Here is a 27,737-nt window from a genome sequence, read left to right as displayed (position 1 = left end):
CTGGGCAGGGGGACAAAATGTTTCCCAGCAAGAGTGATCAGAGGATTTTGATGTCTCTTCCTGGGAAACATCCCTTCTCCAATGTCCTCACCTGCGCTTCACCAAACAGTTCCAGCAGAATCCCGCTGCCTCCCTTTGTCCTCTGCATCTCTGAGGTACAGGAGAGACTCTCAGACCTGAGAGCTCGCCGAGGCCTCGCAGGGAAGTGAAGGGAGGGCCCGTGTTACCACAACGCCTGCTGACCTGGCCAGCTCTGGTCCTGCAGTGAGAAGGGGCTGCTCCCTAAAACACCCCCCAGTCTTCGCTCCCTGAGAAGACTGTAGGGCAGGGAGACCCTCCGAGATGTCACCAGATGATGGAAACAGGGACATGAAATCACACCATCACAGACTGGCTGAGGTTGGAAGGGACCTCGGGAGGTCATCTGCTCCAACCCCCCTGTTCACGTGGGGTCACCTCTTTTTTTCCCAGTAAAACTCTGGTGCCCACAGTCACAAAGGACATCCCATTTTCCTCCCTCCACTCCAGTTCAGTACTCCACATTGTGACCAAGACACAGATACCACTTCATAGCTGTGCAGTGTGGATGGAATTGTAGACTTTCTCTGAATAATTAAAGATCAGTTTAACTGCCTGAAAATCGTGCGTGTGGTATCTGGAGGCAGGAATAGGCGGCAGAGAGAACTCCAGCTGGCCTGGCTCTAGCTGGTCCTTTGTCATCTGATGGTGCTCCCCCAAGTAGGCACCGCTCACAAAATGCTTCAGCTCCCTTTCCCTACAGCCCAGCTGTTTGATGCTCCAGTTTGCCTGCTTGCTGTCCCTGGCTAGTTCACTTGCCTGTGGCATGACAAAATCTTCCTGCTAAAGTGGCAGGACAGAAACATTTCCCTGGGAAAAAAGGGTGGTGTTTCAAGGGCTCCCCCAGATGGGAAACCTCTCACAAACCATGCTCCCCTCCCACACCTTCAGCTTGAGTCTGCACTTTTTATTTAATACATTTTAAACAGAAGCAGGGCCCAGATCCCCTGAACTTGATATAGTGCACTTCACATTTGCTAGTTGTCATGGTTAATGATTATGCTAGTAGCTATAGTTACCATATGGGAACAATTGCTAGGTCAAGGAAGAAGAACAAGCTTCCATCTCCAAACCCCAGAAAACAGACAGAATGTCCTGGACCACAAAGACAATGTCTGGGATTGTTTTTAGGATGAATTAATTGAGAACTTGGCCAAGCAACTATTCACTTACTTAACTTGCAATGAAACCAACTCTTAAGTGTCCCTAAACTCAACTGCCTTCATTATAATGCTAAAAACCACACCCACCAGTCAAAAAGACCCCTGCCCAGGTTAAGACCCTTCCCCTGTGCATGCATAGTTTTAGAAGCATGAGGTAAGCCCTATTATATGATAATCACAAACCAATTAGTATCTAATAGGCATGTTATGGAAAAGTACTAACTTCTGATTTTTGTGTAGAAAAAGAGCATGAAAACTTGCTGTTGGTGTGCTTCATTTCTGGAAAAGTCCACTGAGCACCCAGGCCTGAATAAATACAATCTCTCTCCCCAGCAGGTTATTGCACACCGGCATGAATCCGCTTTTCAGGTAATAAGCTGACCAAGGGATTATAAAGCTGTGCACGCTTTCTGTGCTTGGAGAAGAGCTTCAAGTGGAGCTGGTCTCCTTGAATGCCAAGTGTACCTGGAGGCCAAGTGTCCTGGCCTCCCATCATCCCACAGAGCCCCTCAACCTGGCCGGCTGCTCTTTATTTTTGTTTGATTTGGGAATTGGGCATATGGACCATCCCACTGCTGCCAAAAGTGTGGCGAGGGAAAGCAGCTGCTGTCAGTGGCTGCACGTTGATGCAAGTTTTGGTTGTAATGACCCCAAAATCCAGACACTGCCACTGACACTCTCAGCTGCCATGGCACCCACCCAACACAGCCTGGGAGCAAGCACAGCACTTGTGTTGAACAGGGAGGTAAAACCAGTTTGGAAAGAAAAAGGTTTTCACATATAATCCGCTGGCTGAGACTGCAGTCTCACTAAAACCCTTTCCTTCCATAAATCGCACTGACATAAGGCCTACACCCTGGCTTAAAACCGCCTCTGTGAACAGCTGCTGTGAATGCCTTTTGCATTTAGTTAGGCTGAACAGCTAAGAGAGAGGCAATGCGTTGCTTTCACCCGCGAGCGTAGTTTAAATTAAAACCCAGTGTCTCCCCTGGATGGGCCTGCACCGGCGCGGGGCCTGCACCGGCGCGGGGCCTGCACCGGCGCGGGGCCTGCACCGGCGCGGGGCCTGCACCGGCGCGGGGCCTGCACCGGCGCGGGGCCTGCACCGGCGCGGGGCCTGCACCGGCGCGGGGCCTGCACCGGCGCGGGGCCTGCACCGGCGCGGCAGCGCTGCGCACGGCCCGCAGGGGGCGAACCCGCCGTTTGCGCACGGCCCCTTCCCCTCCAGAGCGCCGGGGTGGCTGTGGGTGAGGCGGGGCCGGGTGGTGCTGGGCCCGGGCCCGGGCCTGAGGGGTTTGTCCGGTTCCTCACCTCTTGCGGGGTTTTGGTTCCCGCTCTTGCTGTTCTCCAGTTCTGCCCCAGTTCGTGCTTGGCGTTTATGCCTTGAGTAGGCAGGATTTTTACAGGTGGTGGGGAAGGCTTGCAGTGCCGAGGGTGAAAGGCTTAATGAAATCATGACTCAGCAGAAAGAATAGCTGGAGAGGGGTCTCCTTCTCCAATGCTCATTTAAATTACAAAGGAAAGCAATCCAAGCTTGCAGGTGTTCAGCAAAGGCATCGCTCAGTTTTGACTGGAGGTGACTTAAACGTGGAGAGCTTCTTCTTAGGGTCTTTTGAAAATCTGTCAGGCTGGGTGCCAGTTAGCACTTTGAGCATCGCTTTCAGAAGCTCGTGTTCCATATAAACAGGCACACAATATTCTAACTACAGCATTGGGGGAGGTCTGTGCTGGTGTGAAAATCAAGAATCAAATACTGGTGATTATTGGTTGAACTGCGCTCTTGCCTTAAAATTACAGGGTTGGTTTGAAGTGATACAGAGTGGTTGTGCAGGAAGTGTTAGCTGGTTTAAAGCTGAATAGCTGCAGTCTGGGCTTGTGTGCTCTTACAAGTAGTGGTCATACAGGTGTTAATGCAGATGTTTTATTAACAGAGAGAAGAGTATCTGCAAAATGGCAACTGCTCAGAAGCAGAGGGATTGTGTGGTATGATTTTCTTGTGTATTTCAGCACAGTATTTTATTAGAATTGGAAAAATAATTCATTTCAGCTGAAATAATGCACTCAGGTGCTCTGTAATATTTCTTCACTTGAAAATTATAGGCTAATTCAATCTTTTAAGATGCTTGATACCAAAATAGTTTGAGTCTGAACTTTGTCGTCGTGTACTTGGTAGGAATTGGCTATGTCCTAAAACCAGTAACAGCAAGCATTAGGAATATGTTGAACTTTATAAATAACAAAAGTCATACTTTCAGTTAAAATGTTAAGCAGACATTGGACTGGCTTGTAGACTGTACAGGTTTGTTGTGGATGGAGATTAATTCTTTTCTTGCTCTAACTTTCAGAGTGCAGTTGTATTTCCTAGCAAAATATCTACTGAACAGCAATCCCTGATGCTAGTGAAGAGGCTCCTGGCAGTAGCAGTATCCTGCATTACATATCTGAGAGGAATCTTTCCTGAAAGTGCCTATGGAACAAGATACATGGATGGTAACAAGCAGTTTTTATGATTCTTTGCAAAATCATAGAATGGTTTGGGTTGGAAGGGCCCTTAAAGATCATCCAGCTCCAACACCCCTGTCCCAGGCAGGGCCACCTTCCACTAGCCCAGGTTGCCCAAAGCCCCGTCCAACTTGGCCTTGAACCCTTCCAGATAGGGGGCAGCCACAGTGGCTCTGGGCAACCTGTGCCAGGGCCTCACCCCCCTCACAGGGAAGAATTTCTGCCTTAGATCTCATCTAAATCTGCCAGTTTAAATCCATCACCCCTTGTCCTATCCCCACCCCGTTGATCAAGAGTCCCTCCCCCTTTCCTGCAGCCCCTTTCAGCCCTGGGGGGCCGCTCTAAGGTCTCCCTGGATTCTCTCCTCCAGCTGAACCCCCCAACTCTCCCAGCCTGTCCTCACGGGGGGTGCTCCAGCCCCCCAGCATCTCTGTGGCCTCCTCTGGCCCTGCTGGAGCAGGTCCATGTCCTTCTGCTGTTGGTGCCCCAGAGCTGGACCCAGCCCTGCAGGGGGGTCTCACAGAGCGGAGCAGAGGGGGAGAATCCCCCCTCACCCTGCTGCCCACCTGCTCTGGGTGCAGCCCAGCACACGGGGCCCTTTCTGGGCTGCCAGCACCCGTTGGTGGCTCACAGGCAGTTTACCACCCACCAACCCCCCCAAGTCCTTCTCCTGGGGGCTGCTCTCCAGCCCCTCCTCACCCAGCCTGGGTTTGTGCTTGGGACTGCCCCGAGCCACGGGCAGGACCTTGCCCTTCACCGTGTTGAACTCCATGAGGTTTGCACATCCCACCTTTCAAGTCTGACAAATCTATTGTCGTAGGGTTGTTAAGAAGTTACTGAGTGTTTTTTAAAGCTACTTGGTCTTCTTAATGAAAGGTAATAGCCATTTTCAATTACTGTAATGGGAACTTCACTAATGCATTAATCATTGAATTTTGTTAGATAGTGGTGATGGTAACTCAGCGATTAAAATCATGCCTATACCTGTCAATAATGTTAATTTTAGTCAGCTTTTGATATATACTTGTAGGGAATGAACTTCACTTTCTTACCAATGTAGTTGCATTTTGCCCTAAGTAAATAGGCATGTGTATATTCTTTTTTTGAGATCTCTCTGTCAAAATTCTGAGGGAAGACAAGAACTGTCCTGGCTCTACTCAGCTGGTGAAATGGTATGTTAATGACTGTGGATATGTAACATTGCCATAGCATGTCAGTTCTGAAAGATACCTTTCAGGTTGTTTGCAGATACAGAGAAAAAGTTCACTTTGCTGCAAGTGAACACTTGCCCAGGTTGTACTTTCAGTGCATGGTATTTAGTATCTCGACAAATTTTTTAAAATGGGAAGTCAAAATGTATCTGTTTCGGTGGAGATATAACTGACTTGTACAGTTGTGTCTCTAGAAAGGCTTACAACTTGGTGCTTAGTAGAGCACAGATCTTTGTTTACAGTGTGATTACATTTAGTTTCTGTGCGTGTATGAGTGCTCAACAGTGCACATAAATGCAAAAATCTAACCAGTAGTTCCCCTCTAGTTGAAGAGGAGACATGGTGTTACCATTTTGCATCTTGAATGTAAAGATCTTGCTCTCAGACTTGTTTAAGAAAGTGGCACTGTTGGCCTTTGTATTCAGAAGCAGAATTCTGTCTGCAAAGAATTGTCTGCTTGTACATTCACACAGTTGAGTGTGTCACTTGGGACTAGAGATACTTATTTTGATTTTCTTTCTGTTCACAGTAACTGTGAGATTTGTTCCTGGCTGTTCTCTTTCCTCTTTAGAGAAGGGAATATAAGGCCTTTGCCTAATTCTTACTTTTTGTTACCTCTATAAAGGCCATATTTATTCTTTTCACACTTTTACCAGTTGTAGTACAAGGTAAAGCATTGGAAATGATGCTGCATTCAGCAGAGGGGGTTTCAGCTGCTGTCAGTGTTGAGGTGTTCAGAGATGTAAGGTCTGAGCTCTGATGTTAGAGGGGAAATCAGGCATCCGCTCTTTGTCCGTGTGCTGTCACTACAAGAGGAGAGAAAAAAGCTTCTTTTACTGTAACCTGGAATTTCTTAGTTGACCTTCTGTGGTAGAGATTTAGAGATTTTAATTTTACTTATTGTGCAAAGAAGTTAGGATGATTTGGTGTTACAATGATAGTCATTGTATCATTACTAATAAGATAGAATAATGGAATAAGTATTATTTATTGCTCTAATATAATAAGACTAAACACAAGCATGTTATTTTTTAGAACTATTTTACTTAGAAGCAAAGTAAATGGAAATTAGTAGTAGATGGACAATGTTATTTGATTTTTGCAGGATGTTAGGATGCTATGATGCCTTGCAGAAGAAATATGTAAGTCTTCCAGTATTGTTTCGCTATTTTAAATGTATTGAAACATTCATTTATGTAAATTTATCAGCTTCTGGCATAGTTACAGGACATTCTGGTTGGGGAATAGCTGAGTTTTAGTAAAACAGTTAGCTACAATGTGGGATGCACAGACATTTCAGGATAATGTTGTTTGTAAACAGAAAGACTTAGTCAGAGATATGTAGGAATTGTGTTCTGCCAGTTGAGCAAGTCCTGTGTTAGATAAGGAGTTAAGTGTACAAAGCGGTTTCTCTTCAAACAGGCCTTAGTTGTCTATGTTGGTTTCCAGAGCTAGAGAAACAAACCAGCTTGGTAAGCAGAAATGGGCTATAGAATACATTTAACGTTCTTTAATTTTGTTTCTGACAGCTGAGAATGATTGTCCTAGCTGTAAGTATCTTTGAAAAGTAAGGGTAAGGCACGCTTTTTTTAAAAGGTAGGTGCTTAATGTACAGTTCTTACTCTGTTTCCTCTCTTTACTTTAAAAATACAGGTCTATACCCATCCAGAGGATCCTCAGGTAAATCCGCTAGAATATTTTACTGGATGACTAATGATAGTATGCATATAGTGAAATGTATATACAAACAATAGTACTTAACATTGACATTAATGCACATTAAAAGAAAAAAAAGGCCATCTTAAAATATCAAATGTAAGAATCACTAGAGCCTTTCAGAATTGCCACGTAATGAATTGCCTTTGAATATCTAGTGCCAGGTTATTTTCAGGCCAGTACAAAGTGTGGTTGCAGAGTTAAATGTCCATAAAGATGCATCTTCCTGACTCTGCATAAGAAATTCACAGAACTTCTTTGTGAAAGACACGGTATGTTTTAACTAACCACTGGGTGTCACCATGTCTGCTATGTATGTGCAACACTTTCATAGTGATTAAAGTCTGAATGAATGTTTAATTCTAAAAACTTAAGCTGATGTTTCAAAATATCATGGTGATTCCTGGAAAATAATGTAGATTTTTTTTATTTGATGACAATTACATACATTAATACTGTTGTTACAGCATTAGAAAGCTGTGTTCAGTGCATGTAGGTGGATCAGACAGGAGTTGGGCTATCATTATTTTCTTTAAATGAAAGGTCAATAGATCACTAGACAGAAGCAGCAGCAGTAGTAGTTTGCTTGACAGCTGATAGTTTAATAATTACCAGATTTGTTTGCAGACAATTACAGAATGTTACCACTTCAAATTCAAGTACACCCACAATGGGCCACTCCTGGATTTCAGCAGGTACTGTCACTGTGACTTTATTCTGCTCTGTGGTTTTACAGTCAATGCATATACCTGAATGTAAAAACATTGGATTTTTATCAGTTTGGTGTTTCCTTTTTTAATTTTGGATCTTAAGACTAATTTTATGAACATTTACTATTAGCTTAGACTTAATCTGACAAAATGATTCATTGTATTTTATGCTCATATTTTAAAATATCTACTCAGAAGATGATTCTTAGTGTCAGAGTCCAATACTCTGGCCGGGTTCTGTAAGATATTTCATGTGTTTAATATCAGATTTATTTATCTGAAGATAATGTTGCACAGGATTTCTCATTTAACAGAGATGGGAGCTCTTGCAATACACAGTTCAAACGTGGTACCAGTGTGATTCCCATTGCTGCTCTGGATAATATGCTCACTGTCATGACACTGGGCATCCACAGTCATGGGGAAGGAATATGTGGGCTGAAGCCAGCTCCAGCCCATTGTTCTCTTTGGAGTTCTTTTATTAGTTTTTTAGGTTTTATACTCTTTGGGCTTGGCCACATACTCCCTCATGTTAGTCTGGCAAGGAGACATTCACACACTTTTATTGAACTTGAGTGAAAACATTTATGCCCCCTGCTGATCCTCCACTGACACAGCTATTTCTCTAAAATGAAAACCATGCTCAGGTCCTTTGTGTGTTGAGATAAAGTCAGCAACAGCTGTGGTCAGTGACACCCCACATTATTCCCTGAGCTTCATGGACACATCACCCTTTGCCTGTCTCCACTGAGCCTTCTTCCATCACAGGGATTTATTGGGCAGTCACAACTGCAAGGAAATGGCTTATTTCAAGATCAGTAACAGAAATAGAGCAAGTTCATACCTAACAAACTTTTATCAGCTTCCCTCCTGCATAAAATGCTTTTTAAATTAAAAAAAAAAAAAAAAGGCTGCAGTTCTGCAGACCTGGATCCCTTGGGCTGAGATGTTACCTCTGACAGATTGTAAGTCATGTGAAAAACACTGGTGGAGAGGGATGTGACGCACCCACACCAGGTTGCCTTAGTGTATTAGCATAAATTCATGCCAGATGAATTTGAAAATACAAGGCATGAACCTGCTTCTCTGCCACCCTGGGAAGGAGATGACCATCTGCAGAGGGGTGAGATAATTGAAACCATCCCAGTTAAGGGTGTGCTTCCAAAAGACGAGGGTTACCCAGTGAAATAGCTGACAGTTGCTTGCCTTGTGCTGCTCTTCAGGTCCTCGGGTGCCTCTAAGCTGGGTGGCTGTGAGGAGCAGGGGAGTGGAGGGAGAACACTTTTAGTGGCAGTAGGGTAGGATTTGGGTCAGCTGGTCACAGAACAGAAGCATGGAAATGTCACAGCTGAGTGCCAGGAGTCACTTAGGCACACATTTTCTTGTAACCCTTCTTGTCAAAGTCAATAGTGTTACTTATTTTATTTAAGGGAAAGCAAATATGTAAGACTTTGCACAATTGGGGCTTTCAAAAGTACCTATTTTTTTCTTTCTTTCAGATTGGGTATTTTTTAAGCATTGTATAATGTAAAATACAGTAGTCGGTCACAGCTGCTGAACCATAACGCTTTCATGATGTCCCTGGCTGGGTGTTTGATCTTCCCAGAGGCAGAGAACACACAGGTCACTTAGTTCCAGGAATTGCAGTGCTTGTAATCACAGCCCTTAGGCAGTAAATGTGATGTCTGCTTGTGGCATTCATAGAGTCTGTTAAACAGTCCTGTATCTTAATGCTAGAAACAGCTTACTCTGTATATATAAAAAAAACCCTGAATGCTTTGTCCATTTTTTAGTAAGGATAAAAGGAATGATTCCACAATCACCTGTGCAGACACCAAGAAAGCAAGTATCCTCCTCATTCGCAAGATTTATGTTCTGATGCAAAACCTCAGTCCATTACCAAATGATGTTTGCCTGACTATGAAGCTGTTTTATTATGATGAAGGTAGTATTTCCATATTACCTTGATTTATCAACTGTGTTCAGACACTGGAAAACAATTCCAAGAAATATTTTCATGTATAATCTTTATGGCTGCTGAGACTTGTTAAATGATGGTGTTTTGCCTCTGTCTGTTTCTCACCATAATTTCTGAAATCCAAGGGGGACGGATTTGATCTCACTGTAAGAACACAATCTTGTCATTAACTTCATTGGAGCAAGGATTTCAGTGTGTTTTAAACAAATTGAGTTTCCCTCAGTATGTTAGGATGTAACATCTTTGCCAGACTAATTCTGGTTTGGATGACTATTTAAATGTCTAGCTCTGCTTTCAGAATGTATTATTGCTTTATAACGAAAAATCAGAGGTTCTAGTTTGTCTCTTTGCATGCATAAACTGTTTCAAATACCTTTAATTGGGTTTTGTCCCTTGTGCAGGGGAAGAACTTAATCTGAATACAAATTGAATATTGATTATTCCCCTCCCCACACAATTTTTTTAATAGCTCTTTGTATTTAAAGGGGAAGAGGATCTTTTTGCTGCACAAGTTAAGATTAATTTTACAAGAACGTGTTTTATTCTAACACATTTAATGAATTCTTTTCTGCAGTTACTCCATCTGACTACCAACCTCCTGGTTTTAAGGAGGGTGAATGTGAGGGGATGATATTTGAGGGGGAGCCTCTGTATCTGAATGTGGGTGAAGTGCCAACACCTTTTCATATGCTGAAAGTGAAGGTTACAACTGAAAAACAACGAATGGAAAATGTTGATAAAAGCATCCTAAAGCATGGACAGACCAATGTGCCTCTCCAGGTGCTCCGAGTGGACAGAGATGATCCAGAAGAAGAGAACCAGGACATGAATGTAAGAGCACAAATGTTGTGTAGCCTGTTGACATTTTTTGTGATTTATAATTTAGAAAAGGGCCATTAATTGTTAAACTGAATGTCTTACTGTAGCGTTAATAAAATAACTGTGTTTCCAGATACATTTAAGCAAGACAATATGTCTTCAGGACATTTTTGCTTTCATTTTCCTGCTCGGGTTAGCAATCTGTCACTGTTCCAGCAGTACTGACCAAGGGCATCAGCACAATGCCTGTCCGCAGCCGCAGCGCTGGCACTCGTGTCTCTGAGACTGGAGAGGAGCAGCAGGGTGGGAAGCTGAGGGGCAGCTCCGTGCTGTGGGTGCAGGGTGCTTTGTTCAGCTCCACGCACGGGTGAAACCTCCCAGGGAGCTCTCACACACACCAGTCCTAAGCGAGGTGCTGCGGCCAGCCAGTACTGACTGGCCATAAATTTGCTCTGGGATCCTCTTGTGCAGCAGCAGTATGCATACAGCTTGGAATGCCACAGCTAAAGTTAAACTCAGCTCTGCCTTGGGATTTTTCCCTGAGGAAATTTGCCTAAAAAAAGCCCAAAGTGAAGCTTGCTGAAGGCATGAGTGTGTGACAGGCTCGTGCATCCCTCTGCGGATGCGAGAGCACCTGAGGTGGCTCTTGGGACTGTGCTTGGCCTCGAGCAGTTGGAGGCATATATTTCTGGGGTCAGTTGAGGCAGGCAGCAGATACCTTTAGTCGTGTCACAATGGGCAAATATGTGTGTTGATCTAGACTGTCCTTAGATGAGGAGGAGGTGGAGCTTCAGGGCTTTTGGCCCCTCCTCCTCAATTAGCATTGCTGGGGAGGCCTGTAGGTGATGAGATGAAAATAAACTGCTTGGCTCTCTAAATCTGCATATGCCTCCAAATTGCTGTTTCATAGGCAGTAGGAAGGCAGTAATTGATGCACTGATGGTATTCTCTCACTAGTTATTGTTCCAATTTTAGTATTTTTTTACAGATGTTTTTCTTGGTAGTTGAATTAAATGTGTGCTTGCACTAACAGTTAAGTAATGCTGAGGCAGATTCAGTTATTGCAGTGCAGTTTGTTCCACTGAGAATCCATCTAATAAGCTCTGGCCCTAAGCATCTGACTATAAACCCTCTTCCTTATTTGTCTGCAGTAAGTGATAGACCTTTTTCTTAATCTAGGAAGATCCTGTCTTGGATAATGAAGATAGGAATAATGTAAATATTGCAGAAGCTCAAGGTAACTTTTTTTTTTTTTGAGTCTCTTCAGCTTGTGCCTCTTCGTTACGATGTTACTAAACCAAAAACTCAGCTTTCTGATGTAGACCGCTATATTCAAATTTACATTGTATTTTCTTCACATACGCCACTATGTCTTTATTTTCTGTTGTGGCTTTGTTCTGTGAAACACTTGGTTAGCCAATGCACTTTTTCATGTTTCTATTCTAAAATGCTGATTATTCTCCTCCATTTATCAGATAAGCTAAATCTAATGGGTTATATATTTAGAAGTAAATGTTGTTGTTTGGTTTCTCTATTATTGTTATGTTTTTCCACATAAAGCTTGCAGAGGTATTGTGCTCTTGAGTTCACTATTGCAGACTTGGGAAGCAAAAAAAGTCTAGGTCTGTTTTTGTTTAAATCATAACTGTTTGGACTGTATCCTCACAGCTTCAGCCACTAAAGATTAGCAGAAATACCATTTTTAGCCACCTTTTTACCTTAAGCTCTGACCATGGTCTGATTCTGCAGTCCATACATGCTTCAGTCTGTGTGCTTGTGGAGGAACTGAGACCGTCAAGGTTTGTGTACACAGAAGAGTTTCCACGTTGTGGTAGACTGAATGATATCTGTGTAAAAATATCTATTGTGTGATGCATGTTCTTCTGTACGGAGGAGGCTGTTTATTAAGGTGATTTGCTATTCCTGATACAATCAACAACTTCATCACAAAATATGTTTTGTTTTATGAATGACTGTATGATTATGCTTGTGCTGCTGGCTGATTCAGTGCCTCTTCCAGCTGCTTTCACAGCTTTGGACCTGTGTGCCCTTTTCTATTGCTGTGTACATGGAGCATTTTGATAATTGCAAGTGAATTTTTAAACTTTTAATAGGTACAAGGTCTAGCAAAGCATTTATTGTGAATCTCAGCAAACTGAGTTTCCTCAAGTAAAATCCTAACGCTGTAAAATCTGTCAATGTAAAACTACATGAACAATGGGAGTAGCAATAAAAAATAAATTCCAGGTGGAAGCCTGTAAAGCACTTCTCAAGAAGGCACCATAAACATTTACTTCTGTTTTATTAAAAAAAAAAAAAAGTCTCATATAACAATTTCAGTAAGCAATTAACTGACTTCTGCAGCAAGTATAAATGGGATCTTATGTTTTGGAAGCACTCTGAGGACTCTTAACACTGCAAGGCAAAGCTGCCTTCTCCCTTATTCAGATAAAATTATGCCCTTCCTGCTGTGCAGGACATTAGGAAGTACATGCTCATCCTTTCTGATAAAAACCAGCAGCACCTGTCTTGTATTTTTCTTAGACTTTATAAATAGATATTTTTTTGCACTGTTTGCTTGCAATCATATAAATGTCCTCCACTGTAAGCTCTGAATGCAGAAGCGCCGATAAAATAACTGTCCTGGCTACACCAGCCTGACTGCATCTGCTACCAGAAACATGCCCTGGAAGCACTCCACTGTTTTGTGGTTTTTGAGGGTTTTTTTATAATCAGTGCTTCAAGATGTGGACCCAGCCTGTTGTCAATTCAAAACATGAGACAGCAAGCTCTGTCCTCAGGGATCTCTGTGAGCAGCTGCCCTTTAAGATTTTAGAGAAACTAGGAGGGAAAGTAGAGGATGATTTATCTTTAGATTCCCCAAGATAGCCTGGGGGCTCAAAGACCTCAACTTTGCTACCAAACTGAAGAATGAATTGCTGCTTGTTTATCTGCTCATTTTGGAGAGGCCATATAGGGAGCATGCAGACAGTACTGGTACCCATCTGCTGTACATAAAGCATTTCAAACATAGCAAAGAAAGATCAAAAGAGAAAATAAGTGCCCCTTTTGGAAGAATAAGTAGAGATGGTGCAGACAAGTATGCTCAGAAATGCTCAGAAATGTTCAGCTATGCTGATGTGAAATAAGATAGTTAAAGGAACACAGTTCTCAAGACTGTCAAATAAAAAACTAAGCTTTATGACCAAAATGGGGGGTGGGAAATCCCTTTATTTGGATGAGAGCGTATGTAAAATGTTTTTTTTCTGTAGAAGTACAGGCTTTTGTGGACATAATGAATACGTGGCACTCCTAGAAATGCCCATTAGTGCTGCTGCTTTTTCTGTTCACTTTTCTTAATGCATTTCCCTATAGCTGCATCTGATTTGAAATATAACTCTGGTTCTGCTGACTTCAGAAACACCAATTCTCCATAAAACCTTCTAGACACTTTGCTTTCCATATAACTATAAAAGTGGCAGCTGTGTCAGCACTGAGGCTTTTTATCCTCCCAACCCAACCAAGACCAGCAGCTTGTTGGGGCTACCATGGTGTCAGAGTGCTTGCAGGGGCAGCTGGACAAAGCAAGCTGAACCTGAATTTTTTTATTTAAAATGGGTTGAAGTGTCCTGTCATTCAAGTCCAACACTGAACAGGCTGTACTGTGTATTTAAATCATGCCATTAATGTTTTTTTCAGGAATAAAATGCGCAGTTTTGCAAAATCAGTTAACATTTCCATGCTGTTCAAAAATAATCATGAAAATGTGTAGGAAACAGCATGTATGGATCAGCATTTTTATCTTGACGATGCTAATAGGCTGCAGAACTGGAATAACCACATAAAGCTGTATCTGGTGCTCTTAGAAATTCACAGAAGTTCCAAACCCATGCAAAAATGCAGCAGATGGCCAGCAGGGACAGGGGAGGGATCTGAGCCCTGGGCTCGGCACTGGGGAGGCCGCCCCTCGATTCCTGGGTTCAGTTTTGGGCCCCTCACCCCAAAAAGGCCATTGAATGACTCGAGCGTGGCCAGAGAAGGGCAACGGAGCTGGGGCAGGGTCTGGAGCACAGGTCTGCTGGGGAGCGGCTGGGGGAACTGGGGGGGTTCAGTCTGGAGAAGAGGAGTCTGAGGGGAGACCTCCTGGCCCTCTGCAACTCCCTGCCAGGAGGGGGCAGAGAGGGGGGGTGAGTCTCTGGAGCCAAGGCCCCAGCGCCAGGCCCCGAGGGAATGGCCTCAAGCTGCCCAGGGCAGGGTCAGGCTGGCTCTGAGGAAGGATTTCTGTGCAGAAGGGGCTGTTGGGCGTTGGAATGGGCTGCCCAGGGCAGGGGGGAGTCCCCGGGATCCCTGGGGGGGTTGAAGAGTCGGGCTGAGCCAGCGCTGAGGGATCTGGGGGAGTTGGGAACGGTCAGGGGGAGGGTCATGGTTGGGCTGGAGGAGCTTCAGGGGCTTTGCCAACCTGAATGATCCTGGGATTCTGTGAATTCCTTGTCTTACGGAGTTAGTATAAGGCTTTATGTACAGGAGCTACAAGACATGGGAAAATGCATTTGTCACCCTGAAATTCTTCAGTCATTTCCACAGCTGAAGCACAGTCATCTTTAACCAATTCATGCTTATATCTGTATCCTAGAAAAAAACCAGCATGGATTAGAAACAGCAACACAAAAAAAATCCAGAAGTGACTGCTTATTCTTCATGGCAGTTGCAGAGAGTGACTAGGGGAACTGTAGCTGCAGGAACTGCAGCTAGAGTTGCTCCATTGTGTGTGGCTGGGCTACAAAATGGGAAGTGTCTGCTGGCAGTGGGTTCAGAACATGCAGAAGCTGTGCCAGGGTGGGCCCCCAGGGCCATTTGCCCATTCTTGCAGTGCAAAATGGGCTTGTGAGGTTTCTTGTTTGGAAGCAAATCCCAGTGTAGACAAGCCTTTAGCAGTAGAGGGTATAGACGAGTTTGGGGATCAGGCCCACTCTTGCAAAGATCCTGTGTGTAAGCCTGTGCTACTTAGCATGAGCATCTCTTGCATGTTTGTGACAGGTAATCGCTGAATTACAGATGTAAGAGGGTGTGATGCTTGCTGGAGTCTTGGGACTTGGCTGCAGCGTTAGAGCCCTTGTGAGCACCTTTCCCTGCATTTATCAAGTGCACGTGTTCCTTGTGGCAAAACCTCAGTGTTAAGAGACCGCTAGTGTGTTGTCAACAGTGTGCTTTATTATTTAACTCTTTTATAGAATCAAATTTAACTTGTGAAGAGCATGAAGTTACAAAGGCTGGAGGGAGTCAGAATCTGTATATTTCTAATCCTCAGGTATGAAAACTGTTGTCTTAAACTTTTCCTAGAGTTTTTGTGAAGCTTCTTTCCTACTTTGAGTGATTAATAGGTAATCTGCTAAAGGCTTATTTACCACAGTTGGTATTTTCAGCAATAAAATGCCTTTACATTTTACTTCCCGATGTTCTACCAAAACTGTTAATATTCAAAGCAATGAAAAGCACTAACAAAAGACTCTTCTTCTGTGATAGTTTTCAAACCAAACAGTCTGGCTGTTATTGAGAGAAATGGGAATGTAATTTCCATGTTTATAAACTGTCATAACTAAACAGAAATGTCTCTGTTAATTCTGACCAAAGCTTGTTTAAACATTGATTAAAACTTAAAATGCAGGTTTATTACTCAGACTTAAAACTATATTCCCTGCATATAGTAAAATGGTATAATGGAAATGTGGAGGACTACTTCAAACAGAGGGCCTTAAGATTTCTTAAAACAGAATAGCCCAAGGCAACTGTGAGTGACTTACTGTATAAAAATAGCTGATGCTTTCATCGCTCAGGGCTCTTTGACACATTCAGCTGTAAGTAAGTGCTGTTGACTTCCCTGGGTATACTCCTGGATTTAGATTTCAGCTCAAGCACTGTGGTGAGCAGAGACAGAGGTCCCTGCACACTACAGCACTGAACCCTGCTGTAGCCTCTAACACGATTTTTACTGTCACAAGACAACATGTGTTTTCTGATTTTAGGTTGATCATTTGGCAAGTAAGACATCTGAGCTTAATATGTCAGAGAGCAGGACAAGAAGTGGAAAGATATTTCAAACCAGCACTGTTAGTACAATTTTTTTCTCTATTTCTGTTATTCTTTAAGCCTTTTTTTCTGTTCCAAACAGTGAATAAAACTCTCAGCTTTAAAACATTTCATGTTGACAGAATGAAATTCTCATCACTTCTAAAATTCCCATTAAATTCAACACATTTGAATTCTTAGTGTCAAAACAAAATTCTATTCAAAGAGTTAAAAGGGGAGTGTTGATGTAGTTAACACAGGTTGAGAAAGATTCATTAGGATTGATTCATTTCTTTAAAATGCTTTTAGCCAATTCGCCCCTGGTTTAATCTGTTGTTGATGGGAGTGTGTGCCAGCAGAGATCCCCAGCCCAGTGTACCATATGCTTCCTAGTGATTTTACTTGAAAAACATGAGCCCAAAATTCTAACCCCAGCTCTGTGACTCATACCAAGAAAAAATAGGTTAGTTCTTGGCTTAATCACATTGCAGCAGATAAGTCTTGTAGTCAGTGCTACTTGCAGGGAGCCAGGTTCCTCCAGCCTCACACAGGTGGAGCAGAAGTTGTCTTCAGGGTGGAATTTGGCCTTTGAGGGTGGCACTGGGGGGCTCCCCTGTTTGTTGCCACTGCCTTCACCAACTGAGCTTGGCAGCTTCAGCTCTGTGAGGCTCTGGGGGGCCTTCACAAGCCCTCCACATCCCAGGGTTCTGGGTTCCTGGTAGGTTCTTCTCAGAAAAAGCTGCTCAGTCAATACCATTCTAGTAAATAAACAAGTGCTCTTCATTTACAGGCAGGAGGGGAAGCTGTGTGTCAGGGCCAAGGAGAAATGAACCCTTCCTGTCCCTGCTCAGGAAAGCTCTTTGTTAATTTTTAGTGCAGTAGTTCATAAAGATTCATAATGTGGCAGCTCAATTGTTGCCACTAGTTTTCTCCTAAACTAATACTTGCCTTATTTCTGTAAAGGCTGATGGAAATCAAGTTTGGGAGTATGCAAAATTCATTCTCCAGCAGAATATTCTAAAGAAACCCAGAAGAGAAATTTGTCTCTGTCTTAAATATCTATGTATGAAAGCTGCATGTGTTAGAGTTTGCCACAAATTCATGTTAAATTCAGAATATAGAAGCAGTAGGTTCAGTGGTTTTGTAAAGCACTGCTTACTGCAGAACAGAATTTTTTTTACTTTGTTTAAACCCAGCTGGCAGCCAAACAGCACACAGCTCCTCACTCCTGGGGAAGGGAGTTGGAGGGGTAAGCGTGGGGAGACTCATAGCTTGAAATAAAAACAATTTAATAATTGAAATAAAATCATAACGATAGTAATAATAGAAAATACAACCAAATAATGCACAGTGTGACTGATCACCACCTGCTGAGCGATCCCAGCCTGCTTCTGGCCAGGGGTCCCAGAGAAGAGAGAGTCCTGAAACCACGGTCCTGGGAGTGAGTTTCCTGATCAAGCCCCATCTCTACCCTGAGCACGACACTGTGTGATCTGGAATGTTCCACTGGCCCGTTTGGGTCCGTTGCTCTGGCCGTGCTCCCTGCCATCTTCTTGTGTACCCGCGCACTGGCAGGGCAGGGAAGTTGCAAAGTCCTTGATTTCTTAGCAACAGCTAAAACCATCAGTGCGTTATCAGCATTCTTCTCTTATCAAACCCCAGCCTGAATCCAAAACACAGCACTATGCTAGCTACTAAGAAAAAAAATTAGCTCTATTCCAGCTGAAACTAGGACAACTTCCAACCCCAGGGTCATGTGTGGTGTTTTTTATGTTATTCACTGATACAGGGAAAAGAAAGGAACATCATTCTGTACACTCACTACCAGGTTATGTTTGTTTTAAAAAATGGTTTTGTTAATGCACTTGGTACTAGAATTTAAACAAAGCACAGTTGCTTTAAATCATCAAAAGCACAGCGGAGCTAAAGGCTAAATTGTCATCTTTTCACGTGTGCAAGCCAGAAATAGTTGGATGAAGTCAGTAAAGGGAGGCTGTGTGGTGCTGAGCCCCTTCTCCCCTTGGGGCGGGGTGCTGCCTCGGGGGGGGGAACAGCCCCCGTGACGTTCTCTTGAAGCGGTGACACGGGGCGGGCCCGCTGTTCTGCACAAATCCCAGCGCTCCTGCCGAGGGAGGGGGTCAGCTCTGCCCGCAGCCGTACCCAGGGGTTAGGCCAGGCTTAGCAGGTCGAGCCCGGTGCTGCAGTGGCAGCTCTGGCGTGGCACAGCCGGCCTGCTCCGGGCGGGGGGGGGTCTACCCGGGTTCGCTTCCTGCTGCCGTGAGCAGGCTGCATTGAAAGATTTGTTTTCCTTTGACAGGTCCATCGGTTTGAACTCTCATCCAGTCAAGATGTGCTGCCAAAAAGGAGGAAGATCAGTGAACCGAAGGAGCAGTTTTAGACACCCATCTCCCTGCTGCCTCTTTGCAGAGTTCTTCTCCACACCACTTCCATTTTGTTGTTTAATGTGAATGTTCATATTCAAATAATTTCCATATTTAAACGGATTTTAGGGATTTTTGTTCTATTTGTAGTCAAAATGGAGAGTATTTGAAGGAAAGAAAATCTGTCAAGGAGCTCAGCTGAAGAAATCAAACTTATTTTTTATAGGAGGTCATATCACCGGGAGAAAGACAGAAGGTACCTGACTACTGATGTAACTCAGAAACTGTTTCTGTTACAAAGGTGATTTGGGGGACTTAACTCCCTGCTTATGTTTGAATCCTGATGGTGATTGTGTAACGTTCATTACCCACAACACAAGCTTTCACCAGTAACTTTGGGCTGTTTCAAAGCTGAGGAAGTGCATGGCCAGAACCTGCCTTATGGGGCACAAACCCCCACAAATCTTGGGTTAATTTCCGGAGTTTTGCTCGTTGTCAGTTGTAGCAATATTACATTTTCTGGTTTTACTGCTGAGACAGTTAGGGCAGCTTGATTCTTTGCATTTTTTCCAGACTGAAGGCACCAGACTCAAGTAAAAAACAAGCACTCTTCATACCTTCAGTTACATATTTCATGCCAAAGCACAGGAATTTCTGTACAGCTGTGATGAGAGGATGTAATTACAAACAAAGTGTTAATCTGTGGCCGGCATATTTCATAACGGGGTGAGATTATTTGAATAAACCTCTATGTACTTAAAATGATTAACTGCAGAAGTGGAACACGGGACACTTCTAACAAATATTAATTTTTCCTGTGCTGTAAATGGAGTGAAGCTCTTTCTGCATGGGGAGGAGCTGCTGCTGTCTTCAGGTGGGGGTACCTGAACATTTCTTTACATTTTTGGCTTTTAAATTAAGAATGTCTTTTTATCATTCCTCAATTAAACCCCTGTTAACAGTTGCCGTGGCTTGGCGTGTGTTTAGGGGCTCTCTCTAGGCTGTGGCCGCTCGGTCTTGTTGCAGCTCTGGGGGTTTGGGGCCGAGCCTGCGGGGGGGTGCGGGCAGCGGGGCAGCAAGGCTAGAGCAAACTTGGGGGGCGGGGGGGGGGAAGTTGACTCGGGGTTTGCTGGTGGAAGCACTTGCCAGCGTGTCCCCCTTTCTGGTTCGTGGCACCGAACTGGAGCCCCGGGTTGAAGGGGTGAACGCTGCTGCCGCCCCGGGCTGGCCGGCTGGCGGCGCGGGGAGCTGGGGCAGGGGAGCCCCCGCGGAGCCTTGGAGCGGCCCCCGGGACGGAGAGGGGGCGGGACAGGACGGGCTTAGACTGAGAGAGCGGGCGTTCAGGTGAGAGCTAAGGCAGAAACTCCTCCCCGGGAGGGGGGTGAGGCCGCGGCCCAGGCCGCCCCCGCCGGAAGGCTCAGGCCCGGGGCGGGGGCTCTCCCGGGCCCGCCCCGCCCCCGGGGCTGCCCCGGCCGGGGGGCGGAGCCGCCACGCGCGCGGCCGGCCTTCTCGGCGGGGGGAGGAGCAGCAGCGGAAGTCCCGCCCCCGGGCGCCTCCGGCCGCGTCCATTGGGCGTTCCGGCGGGGCAGGCGCGCTTCCATTGGCCGACGCCGCGCCCGGGGCGGGGTTACCGGCGCCCAGGAAGCCGCCGCGCCGCTCCCGCCCCCCGGCCCCACCAGGAAGCTTTTTCCGCTCCTCGGCCTCCAAGTTCGGTCGCGGAGGGGAGCGGGGGGAGGTGCGGGAAGGGCCCGCCGGGCGGGGGTAAGGACGGGGCCCCGGGCGGGCTCCCCGCTGCTGGCGGCTCCCGCAGCGTTCCGCGGGGGCAGGGTTGGGGGTCTCGGTGCGGGGTGTCGGGTTGGGTTGGCAGCCGGCGGGCGCGGACCCGAACGCGCGGCTCGTTGCCGTCCGAGGAGGGGTGAGTGTCCGCTGCGAGGGGGCGGCGGGCCGGAGCCCTGCCCGGGAAGGGGCTCTTTCTGCACGGCCCGGGGGCGCTGCCGGGCGTCCCGCGGCCTGGCTGGGTGCGGGGCCGGGGGGGTCCCCTGGGCGAGAGGGGCCCACACCTCCCCTTGTCCCCCTGGACGTACAGCGTCTCCTCAGGCGCGTCGTTAGGTGATGGGCTGCCCAGTGGCCCCGGTACAGCCCATCCCGGGGGCGGTGACCGAGAGTTCCCGGGTCCAAGCGCCCCTTGTCCCTGCCTGCACCTCCCTGGGGTTTGGGGTTTTGGGGGTTTAGCGCTGCCTTAGCCCATCGCGTGTAGAGCCAGGCCCGACCTCAGCTCTGTGCGTGCCCAGGCCGAGGGGGAGATGACGACGCTGACGCACCGCGGACGACGCGCCGAGGCGGGAAGGAACTCGGACAAGAAGCCCGATGGTGAGGAAGACGCGGCTGCGGACAGAGACCTGAACGATGAAGATCCCGACGACTCCAAAGACATCCGCCTCACGCTCATGGAGGAGGTGCTGCTCCTGGGGCTGAAGGACAAGGAGGTGAGGCTGCTCCGCTGCCTGTGTGCGCAGCGGTACCTGGGGGTGAGGCTCTAGGTGAGCAGCAGAGGGACTGTCCGAGTTCCTCCGAGTCCCGTCCAGCAGAGCCAGCACAAACCACCCTCGTCTGTAGCTTAAACTGAGCTGGGGAGGTCGCTTGCAGGTGCTGTCCTGCCAGCTCTGCTGCGGGGACTGCGAGAAGCAGCTGGAGGCGAGGGGCTCCCTGCGGTGTTGTGCAGCTGCATTTGCAGCGCAAAGGTGGGTTTGTTCTTTGCTGGAGTCAAAGATGTGGGGTAAAAGGAGCCTCACCGTGTGTGTCGGAGAGTAAATGTCCTCTTCCTTGGCCCAAGTGTGCTTTCCTATCCGAAATCAGCAGCTGAAATACAGGGATGCCCTGAGCACTGTTTCTGCTTTATTAAAAATTGATGTGAAAAACGGCAGGGGCAGATTTAGAGAGAAGAGGGCAAGGCCAGGGGAGGCAGCTGGAACGGGAGTTGAAAGCAGGTGTGGGATGGCACCAACCCAGCCATGACAGAGGAGGTGGGAGCCACGTGGCTGTTCTCAGGCCAGGGATGCCCTCAGCTGGGCAGGAGCAGCCTCCTGCAGCTCCGGGTTTGAGGGGAGTGGGGCGGGACGGGAGCTCTGTGCCAGGGGCTCGTGTGGCCCAGCTGTGCCACTTTAGTCACTTTCCTTGGCAACAGTGGACGAACTTCCCAGCCGGTTATTTCCGCAGGGTTGTCCTCTGCTGGAAAGGGACCCTGCTCAAACTGAGTTGTTCTGTGCTTATCAGCTGGTAGGAACTTGTTTCTCAACTCTGCCTAGAAGGAGCCGTGGGGAAAGGGGAAGACACCTTGTGTTGAGTTCTGCGACCTGCCTGGCGCTTGCTCGCTGCGTTGACGTGCCTTGTTTTCTTTAGTGTGTGCATCATCTTGATCTCTTTGGGGGAATCTGATGCTGCTATTCCTGTCAAGCAGATGGGGAAGTTGAGACCTGGGGAAGTTAAGCTGTTTCCCAAGGTGCTTCTTGGGATGATAATGGCAGAGGAGAGCCTTATACACAGGTTTTTCAGCTCCAGGAGAGCTCTTCCTGTGAGCCTGCCTTCCATGCTAAGGAAGGGAGACACTGTGGTTGTCAGAGCTGTGTTAGATGAGCCGTCTTCTCTTCATCTGTTTCTCTGAGTTGAAATTAAGCCTCTGTGAGGTGTCTGAACACCCTTTTCCATAGGGCCCTGCTCCTGCTGAGTTAGTCTGAGCTGATGCCGTGCTCTCGCACAGACCTGCTCAGGCCATGGCTTCTGACGTGGACCATGCTCACAGATCCGGGTTCTGTGAGTGACAGAGGCTCGTAGCTGTGCTGTTTAATGAACCCAGATAAGATCTAGGACTTGCGGAGCTGAATAGGAAGTAACAGGAAAGCACAGTTATAAAGAGAACACCATGCAAATAATCTTGGAGCAAATATTTGAGAGCAGCTTAAGAGCGTGGCATGCCCTTTCTTCCTGGGCTTTAGCATTCTTGGCTTGGTTAATGTATTCCTGGGCATGGTCCTTCAGCCACCAGGAAGTTAGAAGACCACAATAGATGCAGGAAAAAACCCAACCCAAACCTTGCCATACTGGTTTGGTTTCTTCCCATCCTGTCCTTCCACGTTCCAAAAAGGAAAACCTGAAGCAGCAGAAGCCTGGCCCTGAGCTGGGCTCCCAGGCATTAGGTTTTCCCAGCTCTGTTGTTCACTCATGGTTTGATGATTGGAAAAAACCAAGATAATTTTAGCCAAATCCAATGAGCTCACAGTGTAATTTTATTATTTTAAGTACCTGTCTAGGAGAAACTGGCTGGACACCAGCCTGGTGTTTGTAACCAGTCTGATTCCGGAGGCTGAATGTGACCCAGGAGCTTTCACCTTGTTTGATTTCAGACCCCTTAAAATTTTCTGGGGGTAAAGTCCCTTCCAGCCCAGTGAACTGAAACTTTTTGTCACCTCCACACCCTTTCCAGGAGAGCTTGTTCCTAAAGGGTGCGTGCGAAGAGCAGCGCGTCTCCCATGGACGGAAATCAGCAGGGCAGGGATGAAGGGTTGCTTTGTCTTTCCTCACAAGGAAATGAAGAAAGCAAATAAAGATTTTTAATTTCTTTTATGGTTCTCTGTGCTTTGCAAGCTGAGCAGTGTCCAGATGCTCTCCATAAACAGACACACTGGGGACAGGAGTTTGCCCATAAAGACTGGAAAAACTTCCATGTAGGATGGCTGCGTGTTCTCAGCCTTTTTTCATTAGGAAAGGGGCTTGTTAGGTTGCTTTGTCTGCACCCTCCTGGTAGCTTTTAGACCTGCCCTTTCTCTCCACCCCCTCCACTCCCTCTAGAGAAAAAAAAGCAACAAAAAGGAAGTTAGGAATGGGCCGCTGCATTCCTTCGGGCCCATCTCAAACACCAGCCGCAGCCCTGCCTGCAGCCCTGCCTGCAGCAGTCGGAACAACCCAGAGCAACCGGGCCTTGTTCTAATGGGGGATAAAAGATGAGTGGAAGAAAGGAAGAGAGAGGTCACCTAGGCTGTCCTGTTACTTCAGCGCTCTCCTGAGAAGCATCAGTTGAATGTTCTTATGCCTCAAGGGACAGAGGCTTCCATCCCTGCACCCTCCCTCCGGGGGCAAACCGCTCCGGGGCTTTCTTGTCTGGATGGTTATTTCTTCCTGGTGCCAGCTCTGATCTCTCTGGCCACAGTTTTAGTCCAGGGCTTTGTCCCGTGCACAGTGGAAGTGGGAACTGGCCATTCCCTTCTTTTTTGCTGGCTGCCTTTTGTGTGTCTGACCCCCTTATCCTGTTCTCCTCTGTCCTCTCTTCCCTGGGCTGAAAACCCCAATTCAATTGCTGGTTCCTTGTAGGTTGTGTTTTCCAGACCTCTTCACCTTCTTGTGGCTTTGCCATGTGCCTTAATGATCTTGGAGCTTGTGCTTCTCGGGATGAGGACCCCATCCTGCAGTGGGCTTGAAGAATAGGGCTTGGGGCTGGCTGTGGAATGTGCCAAGTCTGAGCAGATCCAGACAGCAGCAGCCCCAGCGCTGCCCAGCTGGGCCCCAAACTGCTGCTCCCCAGCCCCAAGGGTGTATTTTCCCGTCCTTCATCCCTGACTGGAAATCTCTTCCCTTGCAGAAGTCTACAGGTGGATGGGGGTGAGGGGCTGGGGAAGCTCTTGGGCCCTGTGGTGGGAACTTGGCCTTGCTGCAGCCTGTGCCCTGTGGGATGATGCTGTGGGTAGCAGGGAAACTCTTCTTCATGGGCCTGATGAGCAATTTCTTCATACAGCTAATTAATTACTCTTAGGGCACACCTGGAGCTGGCGAGGGCTTTCTTCAAGGAGAAGAGCAGATTTTGTCTCCTGTTTCCCCCAGGCATGTCCCCAGCAGAGGCAGAGCAGAGCTCCCATTGCTGGTTGCAGCCCCACAGCAGCAGCAATATCCTGTGGCCGGGGCCTTGCTGGGGGAAAGGGCCCTGATGCTCTCATTCTGCCTCGGATCTCTGACGATCCGGGGTTGGGTGCAGCTGCCTGGCCGGCGCTGGGGTGTGCCGGGTGGTTGTGGGTGCAGCAGGAATGGCCCAGCCTGAATTGCTCAATGTTTACAGGGAGGTTTTGGACAGGGAGGGGGTTAGTTGGGGTTGCTGGGCACCTTTCACCTGGTGGGGAAAAGCCCTTTTCTTCTTCTCACCTGGGAGACAGAGCAGGGAGGCAGAGCTGTCGGTGGGGGTTGGGAGAGTTGCCTGGCAGGGCCTGAGCAGGCCGGGAGGGGTCGGGGGTGCTGAGCAGAGCTCTGCTTTCCAGTTCTCTTCTCCCCTTTCCATCCACCCTCTCTCTTCCAGGGCTACACCTCCTTCTGGAACGACTGCATCTCCTCAGGCCTGCGGGGTGGCATCCTCATCGAGCTGGCTCTGCGCGGCCGCATCCACCTGGAGCCGCTCTCCATCAGGAAGAAGAGGCTGCTGGAGAGGAAGGTGAAGGTGCCACAGGAGCTGGGCTGGGGGCCCAACAGGCTTCGGGGCTCCCTGTGCCCCAGCTGAGCCCGCTGGCAGCGAGCTTTGCCAGAGCAGTGTCTGCGTCCAGCCTTATGCTGTGGTTCTGCTTTGTCCTTCCAGGTGCTCTTGAAGTCGGACACGCCGACCGGTGACGTCTTGCTGGATGAGACCCTCCGGCACATTAAGGCCACGGAGTCGGCAGAAACGGTGCAGACCTGGATAGAGCTGCTCACTGGTAGGGCCTGTTAGAGACACCATTGCCCCCAGCTCCCTCGCAGCCTGTCCCCTCCCCACAGCTTGGTTATCCCCTTCCTTCACTGGAGATGGGCAGAACACTGACAGCAGAACAGGGGAAGGCTGAGTGTGGGGACGGAGAACTCTTTCCTGGCTCTTTTTTGTTGGGAGCTCGGTCGAAAACTTGGACCTTGCTCCCCATTGCTCCTTTTTTTCATGCTGAATCTTCAGAATCTGGGGTCGAAGGGGCTTTCCAAAGGGATCTGCCCCAGGCTGCTGCACCCTGTGACAGCTGGGAGCTTTCCTAGCTTGGATTGATTGGAGAAGCGGGTCAGGGTCAGGCCAAGGGGAGGAAGAGGGTTCCTGCGGCTGGGACTGGTGTCTGTGCAAGCACAGCTGGTCCTGAGCTGGAAGCAGCCCAGGTGTGGGGTTGGGTGACAAAGCTGAACAGCGTCTCCTCTCCTGCAGGGGAGACCTGGAACCCCTTCAAGCTGCAGTACCAGCTGAGGAACGTGCGTGAGCGCATCGCCAAGGCGCTGGTGGAGAAGGGCATCCTCACCACGGAGAAGCAGAACTTCCTGCTCTTCGACATGACCACCCACCCTGTCAGCAATGCCACCGAGAAGCAGCGCTTGGTGAAGAAGCTCCAGGAGAGCATGCTGGAGCGGTGGATCAACGACCCCCACCGCATGGACCGCAGGACTCTGGCTCTCCTGGTGCTGGCCCACTCCTCAGATGTGCTGGAGAACGTTTTCGCCAGCCTGGCAGACGACAAGTACGATGTGGCAATGAACAGGACCAAGGACCTCCTCGATATGGACCCTGAGGTGGAAGCTGCCAAAGCCAGGGGCGCAGAGATGATCTGGGCTGTCCTGGCAGCTTTCAATAAGTCTTAAAAAGCCCCCGAACCCCCCAAATCAGGTGGGGGAGCCTTCCCGTCTTGACATGAGGCCAGGGGTATTTTTGGGCACAGAGTTCCTGTGCCAGCGGGTGGGCTCAGCTTGGTGGGGGGAAGGTTTTGCTCCCCGCTGCCCGGGCAGGGGTGGGGGGGTGAGAGCCCACCAATGTGGGCAGGTCACACACTGTCCCCAAGGCCGGTGCCTCCAGGGGTTGGTTGGCAGCGGCTCTTCACTCCCCTTCCAGTGCTCCTTGCCCGCAGGCTGCTTGGGCTGGAGCAGAGCTGGGAGGTGGCAGAGCCCAGCCCTGCCTCTGCGTGAGGGAACCAAGCTGCTCAGATGGGCCAAACCCCAGCAGAAATGGGGCTGCGGTGCAGCCTGTGCTCTGGGGCATTCCCCGGGCGCCGCCTCGTCCGGCTGCCTCCGTGGCTCCCTCTTCTACACGCAGGTCTTGCCTTCGAGCTGCCTGGGCAGAGCAGATTCCCCTGCGGGGCACGTGGATGTCCTGGGGCAGCGAACGGGCAGGGGAACGGGCAGGAGGCTGAGCCGGGGGTATCTGGCAGCTGGAACCACCCTCAGTGCTGGCTGGCCCAGGGCACCCCAAAGCCCTTGGGCAGCCCAGAGCCCTTGGGCACGTGTCGCCACCGAGGAGCAGCTCTGCAGTCTGTGGGGCCCTGCCCCCGGCTGTGCCTGTTGCGCGCCTGCGCTTTTGAGTAAGGAAAAGTTAAACTGTGATTTATTTTTTTTGTTTTTTTATCCCCCCTCTCCCCCCTTTAATCTGTAGTTCATTTAAATGTATTTCTCTGCAGCCCAAGGGAGTCCTGGGTACTTCAGTCTGTTGTCTGTCGCTGCGGTGGGTCCTGGTGTCCTTTCAGGGGGGTGCTGGCAGCCCCCCCACCAGGCCAAGGGAGTCCCCTGGGTCCCCAGAGGTACTGGTGGCACTCGTGTCATGAACTTGCTGGCGGTCCGAGCTGCTGCTCCCGGGCTGCCCCCGGCGGGGTGCCTGCGGGTGGGGGGGCCGAGTGTCCTCCCCCCTCCCTTCCTGCGTGGCCCGGGCCTGGGGGGCACCTCGGGCTGCAGGTGGCATCACCCCGGGATCCATCTGTCACCCCCCACGGGCCTGTCCCCTCCCGGCCCTCCACCTGCCTCGGGTTCCCGAGGGCCGCCCCATGCCCTTCGCATGGGGGTGCTGCCAGGGGGTCCCCACAGCCCGCGGGGGGGGGGGGGGGGGTGGCTCCCTCCTGCGCGGGCGCCTCTTCCCCCGCCGCGTCTCGGGGGGGTCGGGGCTCACAACCTCACACGCCCCTGGCCGGGGCTGCGCGTCCCGTCCGCGGGGGCTGCGGGGGGCAGGGGCCGCGCCAGCGCCCCCGTCCCGCACGGCGGCAGCCCGGGGAACCGCGGTGGCCCCGCTGCGCCGCCACGGGAAGGAGGGGGCCGGCGGCGCCGTAGCCCGGCCCCCCGCCCCGCCCCCGCGGCCCTGCCGCACTTCCCAT

General features: G+C 48.8%; 2 protein-coding genes across 4 annotated transcripts; both read left to right on the top strand.

Moving 5' to 3' along the window:
* Window positions 1-3,178: 3,178 nt before the first annotated feature.
* Window positions 3,179-19,588, top strand: HORMAD1 (HORMA domain containing 1). The gene is made up of 13 exons (XM_074928989.1): window positions 3,179-3,224; window positions 3,587-3,731; window positions 4,852-4,915; window positions 6,060-6,096; window positions 6,484-6,504; window positions 6,608-6,634; window positions 7,298-7,365; window positions 9,174-9,325; window positions 9,933-10,189; window positions 11,357-11,414; window positions 15,409-15,485; window positions 16,201-16,284; window positions 18,561-19,588. The coding sequence occupies exons 1-13, from the start codon at window positions 3,192-3,194 to the stop codon at window positions 18,639-18,641; spliced, it is 1,104 nt and encodes a 367-aa protein (XP_074785090.1). The 5' UTR covers window positions 3,179-3,191; the 3' UTR covers window positions 18,642-19,588.
* A 693-nt stretch (window positions 19,589-20,281) lies between these two features.
* GOLPH3L (golgi phosphoprotein 3 like) lies at window positions 20,282-27,062 on the top strand. Of its 3 annotated transcripts, none has more exons than XM_074929270.1 (5): window positions 20,282-20,385; window positions 20,916-21,110; window positions 24,962-25,093; window positions 25,235-25,349; window positions 25,817-27,062. In XM_074929270.1, the coding sequence occupies exons 2-5, from the start codon at window positions 20,928-20,930 to the stop codon at window positions 26,242-26,244; spliced, it is 858 nt and encodes a 285-aa protein (XP_074785371.1). In that variant the 5' UTR covers window positions 20,282-20,385; window positions 20,916-20,927; the 3' UTR covers window positions 26,245-27,062. The 3 variants fall into 3 exon arrangements, with proteins under 3 accessions (XP_074785371.1, XP_074785373.1, XP_074785372.1); XM_074929272.1 differs by having other exon boundaries at window positions 20,344-20,359; XM_074929271.1 differs by lacking the exon at window positions 20,282-20,385 and adding an exon at window positions 20,496-20,539.
* Window positions 27,063-27,737: the final 675 nt, after the last annotated feature.

The sequence above is a fragment of the Athene noctua genome, chromosome 29 (assembly GCF_965140245.1).
Source record: "Athene noctua chromosome 29, bAthNoc1.hap1.1, whole genome shotgun sequence".
Taxonomy (NCBI): domain Eukaryota; kingdom Metazoa; phylum Chordata; class Aves; order Strigiformes; family Strigidae; genus Athene; species Athene noctua.
Note: the sequence above shows the minus strand (reverse complement) of the source record. Positions and strands in the feature narration are given on the sequence as shown.

Excerpts from the sequence above, each read along its gene's own strand:
- GOLPH3L (XM_074929270.1), top strand. The coding sequence starts at position 20,928 with ATGACGACGCTGACGCACCGCGGACGACGCGCCGAGGCGGGAAGGAAC. Across the intron at positions 21,111-24,961 it reads TGGGGCTGAAGGACAAGGAG|GGCTACACCTCCTTCTGGAA; the intron begins GTGAGGCTGCTC and ends TCTCTCTTCCAG. Across the intron at positions 25,094-25,234 it reads AGAGGCTGCTGGAGAGGAAG|GTGCTCTTGAAGTCGGACAC; the intron begins GTGAAGGTGCCA and ends TTGTCCTTCCAG.
- HORMAD1 (XM_074928989.1), top strand. The coding sequence starts at position 3,192 with ATGGCAACTGCTCAGAAGCAGAGGGATTGTGTG. Across the intron at positions 6,097-6,483 it reads ATGCCTTGCAGAAGAAATAT|CTGAGAATGATTGTCCTAGC; the intron begins GTAAGTCTTCCA and ends TGTTTCTGACAG. Across the intron at positions 10,190-11,356 it reads AAGAGAACCAGGACATGAAT|GAAGATCCTGTCTTGGATAA; the intron begins GTAAGAGCACAA and ends TTCTTAATCTAG.